Genomic DNA, 12,761 nt, shown 5'->3' on the forward strand with positions numbered 1-12,761 from the left:
ACACTTGCCAAAGTTACATCATTCAATGCCCGTGGATTTCTCTAGGAAAGAAATTTGCAGCACAACTTTAAATCGTAAGCTATATATATTTACCTTATAAATATACTTTTAACACAATACCGTTCAAAAGTTTGGTAAGATTTTTTAAAATGTTTTTTTTTAAAAGTCTTATTCTCACCAATGCTGCATTCATTCGCTCTATATTCTATTACACAAATATTTTCTTTTTTAATATATTTAAAAATGTAATTTACAACTGTGATGGTAAAACATTTTCAGCATTACTGCAGTCTTCAGTGTCACATGATCCTTCAGAAATCATTCTACGCTGGTTTGATGCTCAAGAAACATTTCATCAATGTAGAAAAAGGTTGTTTTCAACAATGCGTTATGATCCTGAATAAAAGTAGCTATTTCTTATTTTTTTCTTACTGGTCACCTAATCTTACTGTGACCATATTTTGAATGATAGTGTGTGTATTTTTTTTTTTTTTTTTTTTTAAACCTGAGATTATTTCATTCAGTGCATAGAACTCAGTTTAAATTGTATGAAAAGCTCTGGCTTTTTATATTGGTAGTCCCTGGTGGGCCTGTAAAGGTTGTAAAATCCCCTGCCCTAAAATGATTCAAAATTCGTCAGGGCAAATGCACCCAGTTCCAAATCTTTCTTGACCTATGACCTGATTAGAATGGTCTTCATCACACAGTGTCGTATAGAGTTGTACAGATCATTTTATTCCATATAGAAAACTTTACAGGGCTGTACCATTACAGTTTACCCCCACTAGTCAGGAATGCTTCAGATCCTTATTCCATCAACAGGTTTAAAGCGCAGCTATCATTAATTTCTATACAATACATCCCACCCCCAAAACCGAAGAGAAGATTTTAAATATATTAACTTTTTTAAAAATTTGTACACGTAGAGTGAAGCCAAACTTCAAATAGGGATACAAACCAGTGATTCAGATGCAGCTCACACGTAAGTCACCCTCAATTTTCAAGTTCCAGTTTTTTTCCTTTTAAAGGATCTCAGTTGCCCTCTGTGTTTAATTAAAAAAGTGTCAGCATATATAAAATGGAGTAAATCGAACTAATCATTTTGTATCGTATTAGAAATCTCTAGCTGGACAGTTATGGAGGGAAAGATGGCATAGTTCAATAATTTATCACAAAAGTAAAAATCTCCAGTGCATTTTGATCAAGAAAACAAGTGCAGCAAAATTTCCGAGAAACAAACCAACGAACAAACAAAAAAAAAGATACAGAAAACAAAATCTAGTGTTGTGAGATTATATTACAAAGCTGGAATTCTGTACAACTAGTTTCTTCAGAGTTATTTATGCTAATGTTAGCCATTAGCGGTGCAAATGCAACAAACAAAAAAGAAAGAAAAAAAATCTGAATCACTTGAGAAACATCACATCACATTGCTTGATATGCAACCCTTCCGTCATTCTTCAAACAGCTTTTAATATAATGCCAAGACACTGTTTTGAAATATATCTGGACCTTTTTTAGGATCTCAAAGGTCAAGCAATTTGTATAGTAGTAGCGATATTCAGCAACTTCATGATGTTCTACATAATTTGAACCTATTGTACAAGGCCTGGTCAGTTGTCCGGTGGGTGGGAGACGGTTCCTGTTCTGCTATTGGCTGTTTGTCCAGAGCGGATCCTGAAAGGGTAGGCGGGGGATTGATTTTAGTACCATCATATCTGACATAGTCCATCTTTTCATTGGTTAGAGGAGATCATATGATCGTGTCCTGCAGTGTTTCAGACGTTTGTGGCGTTCAGGGACAGGCACTGCTGCTGCTTCTAGGCGTTGTTGGGAGGCTGATCTGTTTCCAAACTCTGGGTGATCTGGAACACCAATCCGATGCGCAGGAAGAACTTGCGCAGGACGGCCCTCAGCTCCGGGATCAGGTCAAACTGCATGATCTCACAAAGCAGAGGGTAGTATCGGGACACGTGGGCCTTGAACTGAAAAGAGGACAAGAATACTTTAATTACATTACTTTTTCTTAACCCACACCCTGGTGTAATAGTTGATGATTAGCGCCAGGTGTTCTCTTATAATTGGTTATATAAACACAAACCTGCGGTATTGACATTAGTACTCTAATTGAGCGAGATTAAAAATGACTGGGCATTATATGGATAAAAGCGTCTGCTAAATGACTAAATGTAAATGAATGATGTGAATGATATGAATTATTTTGATTTAGGATTTAAACGATCTTCTGTTAAACAGATCTACCATTTTATATATTATATTTTATGTTGGTAAGTTTTTGTAAGAAGTTTCTTATGCTCACCAAGGCTGCATTTATTTAATCAAAAATACAGTAAAAACAGCAATATTGCAAAATAATATTACAATTATTTAAAATAACTGTTTTGTATTTTAATAATATATTTTGAAATGTAATTTATTCCTGTGATGGCAAAGCTGAATTTTCAGCATCATTACTCTACTCTTTAGTGTCACATGATCCTTCAGAAATCATTCTAATATGCTGATTTGAGGATCAAAAAAATATTGCTCATCAACGCAGACAACATTGCTGCTTAACATTTTTGTGGAGACATTAATACTTTTTCAAAGTGCTTTGATGAATAGAAAGTTCTAAAGAACAGCGTTTTTTAATATATAATTTTTTGTAACATTATAAAAGTCTTAACTGTCATGTTTGATCAATTTAATGAGCCCCTTGCTGAAAAAAAAATTTAACTTTAAAGAAATCATACAAATCTTTGAACGTTTTATATATATATATATATATATGAAAAGAAATCACAATATTTATTAAAAACTTTGGTAACACTATTTTATGGGGACAGTTACACGTAACACGTACTTTACTATAGTTATTTATAGTAAATTATGCATAATTGCAAAAAGCTAACTCTAAACCAAATCCTAACCCTATAGTAAATACATGTAGTTGATTAATATTACTCACTACTTTACTCAGTGCAATTACACTGTAACAACATCACTAATATAAAACTGTAACCAAAACTTTCTATTTAATGCTATTAAGTATACTTGAATGCTGTATTGACCAGAAACTAGGACTGGAATTAGTCATGTTAAAATATAAAAGTTTAAATGCTGCATTTGTTTTAAAAATTGATACATTATCATTTTAAATATCATGGACTGCAGTTCCATCATGCCCCACTAGAGGATCATAAACTCCCAGTTGGGAAGAGCTGGACTAAAGGATTCTGTGCAAGCGTACACCTCTATCTGCAGTGAATCCGACACTCACCCTGTCGTCGCTGATCTTGAGCACTTTGGTAAGGAAGAGCAGCAGTAAGTTAGTCCACGCCTCACGGTGGCTCTCAGACGTCAGCGTCAGGAAGTAAGACACAGCGTCACTGCACACGCTGACAGACACAAAGAGAGATTTAATAATAAAGAAATATTCCACATAAACCAAAAACGTCTTGAATGTAGGCTTGATGACCTCTGATAGGCTCCTCCCCTTCATTGTCTTATATAACCCCTCATCTGCCCTGCAGCTTCCTTCAATCATCATGACCTAATCTCACCTAAATCCCCTTTGGCCTGATTATGCGTGTCTTCACGCTCTCTCATTGGGCCGCTGGGTTCGGTGAACACCGTGAATGATTAGAGTCTTCCTGCAGACATGGAAGTCAGAGTCTGACCTGTCCTCTTTCTCATGACTGAACCCTATTAGCAGTGTAGTCTGAGAGTCATGCTAAATGGAAGGACACCGGTCTGAGACTCAGAGTCAAATTAGAGCTCAGTGAAGTGCGTTTCGTTTTAAAACTTAATTTGCTACCACTAATGTTTCTTACCCAACTAATCTGACAAAACACTGCCCTAATGGTGCATGAAATGGTTTCTCTCTGTTGGATTCAAGCCAGAGAACCAAACCCAATTCAATGAAGCAATCCCACACACTCACTTCAGGAAACATAAGGCAGAATGACCTTTGTCCATCATAAAAATGAACAAATTAGAATGAAGAACCAACATGGCTTTGTAATGCATTGCTCTTCTGAACTCTTTAGATTTTTTAGATTGAACATTGGAGGACTCTACACTTAAAGGTGCGGTAAGTGATTTCTCAAAATCATAGTTGAAGATTGTTGATATTTAATATCAACCCAAACAAACACACCCCTCCCTTTCATTGCTCCGCCCCCAAAACGCATGAACACGCAAAGCAAGAGCGTCTCTTTTATCATATCAGAAGAATGAAAAATAAAGCAAAGATGACAAACGGACGACAAGGATGCACAAAAAAATGAACATACAGTAAGAGTTCGTTGTTAGTCGCCAGCAGCACATTCTCAAAACCATGTTACTCACGTATGAAACAGAAGCAACTCGACAAAATCTCGACATCTGTTTTCAGGCCTTCCCGCTTAGGTCTCTCCAGCGCTGGAAAGCTTTTCTAATATTAACGCGGGTCCTAAAGCTCTTGCCAGATCATAATCCTTCTTTTTCCAGTGAGATTTTAATGTCTCTCAGCCATCTCTTTTTCTACAGTCTTTTATCAAAATCTCTTGCTTCTGATTGGCTACTCGTTTGTTGTGGTGCTCGGTCCAATCCACTTAAAACAGCGTTTTTCAGAAATCAATTACTGCACCTTTAAAGTCTTATATATGCTGGGTTCGTGCAGGACAATCTCTGGATCACATCATCAAGCTTTTCAGTTTATCCAGTAGGATCCTTATATCTTTAAGAGAATTCTAATTGTATTGGAATAGTCTTGAATATCTTGTTCCACTCAGAATAATGGAATTAAATAATGGTTGCATTTCATTAGAGATGAATCAGCATGACAATTTTATATCACGATTATAGTGACTAAAACACAGAAAATATTTCAGCATTTCTGTTATAGTGGCAGTCTATTATTAAAATATCAAAAGCCGTCACTAAGCTAAAATGGGGACAGGGAAGATGTGAACTGTACCATGTGCAAAAGACAGTAAAAGCTATGAGCATGTAATTAGCCTAATAATATTTACATGGCCACAGGGCCTGAGAGCACAGCGGTTCCAGTCACGATCTTGACTGTGATGTCTTACTTGAGCAGTCTCCTCTGCACCTCCTCCCAGGCGTCCTGCCTGCTCTGGTCCGTGTACATGCGGAAGAGGATACGCAGGCCACACGCCAGGCTGCTGGTCTCCTGTTTCAGCAGATTGGGCTTCGACTTCCCTTTGAAACCTGATCACACACAGAGACACAATGAGCTCTTTTAATGTGGAACGGGAGAAGAAATCAAGCCAGACGTGACAAAGAATTTCCATTAGGCCACACGGGTAGCTCTATCTGATAATGGAGGACTTGATACGACGTGGCCTGTAAGCGATGTGGCGGCTTTTGTAGATGTAGAGAAATCAACTCATGACAATGGATATATTTATTGCATCTCATGATTATAACAACAAAGAAATCAGAAGTACTGACCAGCCTTCCACAGTGCGGTTCTCTGTTCATTATTGGAGTTAAAGACCTTGGCAAAGCGATGAGACTCCAGCAGACAGTCGAGCAGTTTAAAGAGCTGTTCTGAGGTCAGGTAGCGATACATTCCCTGGTCCTGAGTATCTACATGTACATCGGCATCCAAAGCATCTCTCTGCAGGAAAACACACTTCATTTAGACATTTGTACAACTGACTAGAACTTCATACACATCATGTACAGAAGACAAAATCTTCATAAAAAAAAAGTCAATGAACAGTTGTGGTTTCAAACAATTATTCTTTTAATTATTAATAAAGTAATACTTTTAAGTAACATATTATTACTAATATAGCTAATTAAACTGGAAAATTATTTTTATTTCCACTTTTTTCCCCAGAACTTTTCTGATAATAAATAAAATAAAAACCAAATTGCAAAAAAATTTCTCCACACACACACACACACACACACGCACAACATACATATATACACGCACATATATACACGCACAAAATATATATATATATATATATATATATATATATATATATATATATATATATATATATATATATATATATATCTAAAGGCACATTTGTTAATAATAAGAGTTTGTAAAGATCCTGAGCTGGTATCTATATATATATATATTTGAGTTTAGGTTGAGTATAGGTTGAGTTTCAAATCTTTTACTTATGAAATAAATATGGTTGGCCTCCATGATACGTGCCTAAAGCAACACTGAAATGACTCTGTCTGCGGTTGTCAGCCAAAGCCTTCTCCATACTGTATATATACAGGTCCTTCTCAAAAAATAATTATTTTCCATAATGTAATGATAAAAATTAAACTTTCATATATTTTAGATTCATTGCACACCAACTGAAATATTTCAGGTCTTTTATTGTTTTAATACTGATGATTTTGGCATACAGCTCATGAAAACCCAAAATTCCTGTCTCAAAAAATTAGCATATCATGAAAAGGGTCTCTAAACAAGCTATTAACCTAATCATCTGAATCAACTAATTAATTATAAACACCTGCAAAAGATTCCTGAGGCTTTTAAAAACTCCCAGCCTGTTTCATTACTCAAATCCGCAATCATGGGTAAGACTGCCGACCTGACTGCTGTCCAGAAGGCCATCATTGACACCCTCAAGCAAGAGGGTAAGACACAGAAAGAATTTTCTGAACAAATAGGCTGTTCCCAGAGTGCTGTATCAAGGCACCTCAGTGGGAAGTCTGTGGGAAGGAAAAAGTGTGGCAAAAAACGCTGCACAACGAGAAGAGGTGACCGGACCCTGAGGAAGATTGTGGAGAAGGACCGATTCCAGACCTTGGGGGACCTGCGGAAGCAGTGGACTGAGTCTGGAGTAGAAACATCCAGAGCCACCGTACACAGGCGTGTGCAGGAAATGGGCTACAGGTGCCGCATTCCCCAGGTCAAGCCACTTTTGAACCAGAAACAGCGGCAGAAGCGCCTGACCTGGGCTACAGAGAAGCAGCACTGGACTGTTGCTCAGTTTTGCATGTCATTCGGAAATCAAGGTGCCAGAGTCTGGAGGAAGACTGGGGAGAAGGAAATGCCAAAATGCCTGAAGTCCAGTGTCAAGTACCCACAGTCAGTGATGGTCTGGGGTGCCATGTCAGCTGCTGGTGTTGGTGCACTGTGTTTTATCAAGGGCAGGGCCAATGCAGCTAGCTATCAGGAGATTTTGGAGCACTTCATGCTTCCATCTGCTGAAAAGCTTTATGGAGATGAAGATTTCATTTTTCAGCACGACCTGGCACCTGCTCACAGTGCCAAAACCACTGGTAAATGGTTTACTGACCATGGTATTACTGTGCTCAATTGGCCTGCCAACTCTCCTGACCTGAACCCCATAGAGAATCTGTGGGATATTGTGAAGAGAAAGTTGAGAGACGCAAGACCCAACACTCTGGATGAGCTTAAGGCCGCTATCGAAGCATCCTGGGCCTCCATAACACCTCAGCAGTGCCACAGGCTGATTGCCTCCATGCCATGCCGCATTGAAGCAGTCATTTCTGCAAAAGGATTCCCGACCAAGTATTGACTCTTGTGTGCATAACTGAACATAAATATTTGAAGGTTGACTTTTTTTTTTTTGTATTAAAAACACTTCTTTTATTGGTCGGATGAAATATGCTAATTTTTTGAGACAGGAATTTTGGGTTTTCATGAGCTGTATGCCAAAATCATCAGTATTAAAACAATAAAAGACCTGAAATATTTCAGTTGGTGTGCAATGAATCTAAAATATATGAAAGTTAAATTTTTATCATTACATTATGGAAAATAATGAACTTTATCACAATATGCTAATTTTTTGAGAAGGACCTGTATATATATATATATATATATAAAAAGGCACATTTGTTAATAATAAGAGTTTGTAAAGATCCTGAGCTGGTACCTGGGCTGCTGCCAAGTTTTCAGCATCCTCCTTCTTACTGGTTGCAGGAAAGAACACAATGTTGTCGATGGTCTGAATGAGCTCCAGCTGGACCACACACTTTATGAGCAGAGCCGCAAACAGCCTCTGTTCCTGGGCTTCTGGGGAGGTCACATATGGAAGCACAAAATTAATAGCTGACCAGCTGATATGTTTCAATATGTTTTGGGTCTATTATGAAATCAGGCTAAAATGAGGACTAAAAACAACAAAAAACTATTACATGGATCACTGATTACTTGATTCTAACTGGTCATACGTGGCTTTATTGTTGTATAATGAGTGCTAAAATGTACAATTATCAATATTCAACAATTTCATGGTTGAGTTCCAAATCTTTTACTTATGAAATAATGTGAAGCAAAAAAAAAAATCAATATGGTTGGCCACCATGATACGTGCCTAAAGCAACACTGAACTGACTCTGTCTACGGTTGTCAGCCAAAGCCTTCTCCATACTGTTCACAGACTGCTGGTCATCTGCCCGAGTCTGAATATCCACTGACTTCTGGGAAATGGAGTCCTGTAAGCACCAGATAAGTGCTCATTAATATAATAACATTAAAGGAACTCATACAGCACAGTGCTAGAAGAGCATCTGGATGTGATGACCCTTGAACACTTCCACATTTAGCACAGTCTGGAAATCCATTTGCATACCAGCTGTTTATCAGAGTCCAGCTGAGTCACGTGATCTCCCTCTGTACCAGCCGGTCTCCACGTCAACAGCCTGTAAACAACAAATAGAGGAGTTAAAAGGGTCATGCGATACAACAGGTATTCAGATTTTCTGTTTGATAATGTTCTGTCTGTCAGACAAATATAGTGTTTTAAAGAGCTAATAAATTGCATTGTGCCATCTCAAGCTAAAAGAATACATTTTAATTTATGTTAGGATATAATAATGCCTAGGTTTGCCATGTCAAGCTAAAATACATTCAAAAATATTTTTTATATACTTATGCCTTCAAAAGGGAACATGGTTTGATGGTAACAGGGCTGAAGGTTTTGTGGTTTCATTTGACATTAAATGCTGTGCATGTAAGGTAGTAAAATATGTTTATTAGAATTTATTGCAGATATTTTCTAAAGCATATTAATTATTTAATAATAAGTAGTTTACTATTCAAAATCATACTAAACCAGGTTGACTGTTTTACAGTAAATTTAGCTACAAGATGCTTATTACAAAGAGAATTTAATGTAGATATTTGTACAAATATTGAGAATTTAAAAATCAGTTGATTACTGTCCAAATTCATAGTTGTAAATCAAACAGGGTTGAAAGTTTTAGTATTAATTTAGCTTCAAGATGTTTATTATAAAGATAATTTAATGTAGATATTTGTACAAATATTGAGCATTTAAAAATCAGTTGATTACTGTACAAAATCATGGTAACAGGTTGATGTTTCAAGATAATTGTTACTGATAAACATTACAGTTTACAGTTCACATTCTTGAAAAGGTTTTTTTTTATTTATGGATTAGTTCATTACTGGTGAAGGTGAAAATATGATGGTAACAGGATGTATATTTCAGGAGAATGAAAAAATTGATATTAGTTAAAAGTTATTCCTTGTTAAAAGTCTTAACATATTTATACTAGGGACATAAATAGTGTTCGTTTAGTAAAATGACCCATTGGAATTTCTGAAACACTCACATGTGTGGGATGGTGGTTTTGAAGATGTCTAGCATACAGTTGCATGTCTTGTCCCAGGTCTCAGGGTTAAACTTCTCACCGTTGAGGATGACCACATTTTCAAGGCAATTAGTGCCTGATCTCGCTAATTGCTCATTATCTGTGAGGAGAGTTATGCAAGTGAAATCATGACCTGAAGTAAGAATTTACGTGAACTGTCCATACATGAATCTTCTCGTCCTCAGTATTTTGCACAATGAGTGTTGTTTTCTCAACAGTGTCACTGTAAATGTACTGCAATTGTATCTTGTCTATTGCTGGTACTGTACACTGACCTTGTTGCACACACCAGTAGAGCTGAGAGAGGATATCATCTAACAGAACATCACTCAGAGATTCAAAGTACTGTGTGAAAACGTCACAGATAGCATAAAGTGCGTGATTACAGGTGGTGGTCATCCACTCCGCTTTCTAAAAACAGAACACAAAACAGAACATTAGCCATGCTGGTTTTCCATGCTGATTTGAAGTACCACATGATTATATTAATGCCAGAGAGTGCCTGTCTAAGCAATATCTGTGCTGGTGACACGTCCTAAAATGGTATTTTCTTCTAGGACAGATTTCATTGCTGAAGTTGACTTGCCTCAGTCTGTTGCTCAGGAAGCTTCATGTTGTCAAAGATCCTGAACACAATGCGGAATAGATCCTGCCACCAGTGTTTCTCGTAGGTGTGACCGTACGTCTTCATCACCTCAAACATCACTGTCAGACCCCTGACAAACAAAACAAAAATATACTGTCAGGAGGGGGGGGGGAAAGATTGGCAATACTGTACATGTCATAACAAAAACATTTCAAAACAGACTCTCGAAATAATATTATATGAATTTCCAACATCATTACTCCAGTCTTTAGTGTCACAAGATCCTTCAGAAATCATTCTAATATGTTGATTTGCTTCTTAATAAATATTTCTTATTATTACCTATGTTAAAAAAAAAACAGTACTGCTTAATATTTTTGTGGAAACTGATATTTTTGAACTTTATATTCATCAAAGAATCCTTAAAAACATCTGTTTGCTGTATTGTGGGTCTGGCACTGACCTGGTCCGGACGTCCAGCTTACACCTGTTGATGATGCATGACAGCTCAAAGAGGATGGGGAACCAGCCTCTCACCCAGACACGGTCCTCAGGAGCGACGTTCATATCATCACTAGTGCAGTCTTTAAATGCCTGCCGACACAAAACATAAACAGTTCACTCGCAGAGCCACATTTGCTTTGATATCACACGTTAGCACATACTCAAGCACACGCCTGAACACACATGCCGCTTGACCTCAAGCTGCATTTACAGATCAAAAGGCTTTTGCCCCAATCTGGCAACACTTGGTGAGATGAGGTGGAGGTCTCCTTGTGGGCTGCCTTCACTAATCTTCACTTTAGAAACACTAGCACTTAACAGGCACAAACACAGCTCAGAACACAATCAACCTTCATGAAGAGCAGAAAACAGATTGCTTACATTTTCCATCTACTTACTAAAGGCCTTAGGTTTTGCTCATTAAGGCATCTGGTAATGAGAGTTTCCTCATTAAAAGTGCCTTGTGGTCTCCTTGAGTGTAATCCATTTAGAGGATGTCTGTGGAAAGCCTGACCCGGGGTCAGAATATAATTCAGAGTTACGGAAAGCGCGCTCGTTATCACTGACCTGAGGTCGGTCGGAGACGTATTTAGCGCAGTGGCGGATGAGACGGATGGCCTCCATGCTGGTGTCGGGGAAAGAAGCATTGCAGGCGAACTCAGACAGACATTTGACAGCGTCCTGGAAGGAGTCAATGGTTGCTGGGAAATGCTTCTCAAATACATTCGCTGCGAGGTGAAAAGAGACAAATAAATGAATTTATACAAATAAAAATGAATTTAAAGTAAATGTTCACAATGCAAATCTTCCTTCCCAATCCATCAAAGCTAACTGTCATGGCAATAGTGACAACCATGATCACATTAACATATGACCACCCGTATTTAATATAATGACAATTCAGTTTATTTAGCAGCTTGGCAGGGGTTTGTTGCTCATTTTACATGATGGTACATTATTAGCATTCGAAAAAAATTAAAGCTACAGAAGCAAAAACAGTCTGTGTAATTATAAGTGTGGAAAATGATAAATACTATAAATATACAATCTAAATAACTTGTTTATAATTATATACATTATTCATATAAAACCAAAGTACCTTGTGGGACAAAACATATTGCCTAATATAGTGTACAGAAAAAAGGAAAGGGCAGAATTAAATTTGAAAAATAATTTATTTAAAATAAATACTAATATAAAGTAGGATCTAAAAGTTGCAAGAAATATCCACCAGTGAAAATATTTCTATTTAGCATTATTCCAATTTTATTCGAACATTTTCATAATAAATTAAACAATGTTGTGATTAGTATAACCATATAAGGAGTTTTCATTATTAATTGTATGCCAATTTTTTATGTTCAATCTTTTCAAGCGGTAAAACTTTTCTGCTTATTTCCAGGTATAATAATTAAAAAAAAGAATAAATAATTGTGGTCTCAGACTATTGAACCCCAGTGTATTAAAAAGGCTCTTTCTTATTTATTCCTATCTTGTATCCTAAATGAGAGTATTCTTGATCTCCATGGAGGCACTTACTGACGATGTGTCCAGTTGTCTGGAAGGCTAGCTCCACTATGCTCTCATCCTGATCGGAGGCAGCGAGATGAAACACGGAGAAAATGTTTTTCCAACCTGATCTAATATTCCCAGCCTGAGAGTTGACCATCTGGGCTATGCAACGGACCACCATGTCTCTAATGGTAGGAGATCTGTAGATAGAGAAGCAGCATGTAAATAAAGCAGGAAAACATGCACACACTCGCTCTCTTCATCTCATTCTGCAGGGGCAAACGTGTGTAGACAAGTTCATTTATCTCCATCAGTCATGGAGTTTAGTCATGATGGCTTCTGACACTGTGTGTGTGTGTGTTCACTCATAAAGCTTAATGTGTACTGCAGGGTCCATATGAGCTAATATATCTTTCTCTTCTTCGCTTCTTTCCAGTGATGGAAAAGCTACTTTGAAAGTGAAGATTGCCAGGCTGCTTATAATTTAAAGCAGTCAGGTTGCCGTCTAGCTACCTTTTCGAGT

At 37.3% G+C, this 12,761-nt stretch overlaps 1 protein-coding gene across 5 annotated transcripts in view; it reads right to left on the bottom strand.

Annotated features, from left to right (window-relative positions):
* Window positions 1-714: 714 nt before the first annotated feature.
* The window catches only part of arfgef1 (ADP-ribosylation factor guanine nucleotide-exchange factor 1 (brefeldin A-inhibited)), a 64,741-nt gene continuing 52,694 nt past the window's right edge, over window positions 715-12,761 (bottom strand). For 2 of the 5 annotated variants that reach the window (XM_077244567.1, XM_077244571.1), the window contains 13 exons: window positions 12,266-12,438; window positions 11,294-11,454; window positions 10,686-10,816; window positions 10,223-10,352; window positions 9,912-10,047; window positions 9,598-9,736; window positions 8,592-8,661; window positions 8,334-8,454; window positions 7,893-8,032; window positions 5,458-5,626; window positions 5,076-5,214; window positions 3,281-3,398; window positions 715-1,985 (listed from right to left, as the gene is read on the bottom strand). In XM_077244567.1, the coding sequence (XP_077100682.1) occupies window positions 1,821-1,985; window positions 3,281-3,398; window positions 5,076-5,214; window positions 5,458-5,626; window positions 7,893-8,032; window positions 8,334-8,454; window positions 8,592-8,661; window positions 9,598-9,736; window positions 9,912-10,047; window positions 10,223-10,352; window positions 10,686-10,816; window positions 11,294-11,454; window positions 12,266-12,438 (1,792 nt within the window). In that variant the 3' untranslated portion in view covers window positions 715-1,820. Of the gene's footprint in view, window positions 1,986-3,280; window positions 3,399-5,075; window positions 5,215-5,457; window positions 5,627-7,892; window positions 8,033-8,333; window positions 8,455-8,591; window positions 8,662-9,597; window positions 9,737-9,911; window positions 10,048-10,218; window positions 10,353-10,685; window positions 10,817-11,293; window positions 11,455-12,265; window positions 12,439-12,761 lie in introns of all 5 variants that reach the window. The other 3 variants (XM_077244569.1, XM_077244570.1, XM_077244568.1) reach the window with 3 other exon arrangements.

Source organism: Siphateles boraxobius, unplaced genomic scaffold (genome assembly GCF_051911475.1).
Source record: "Siphateles boraxobius isolate OS27281-9 unplaced genomic scaffold, OSU_SipBor_1 26, whole genome shotgun sequence".
Classification (NCBI taxonomy): Eukaryota; Metazoa; Chordata; class Actinopteri; order Cypriniformes; family Leuciscidae; genus Siphateles; species Siphateles boraxobius.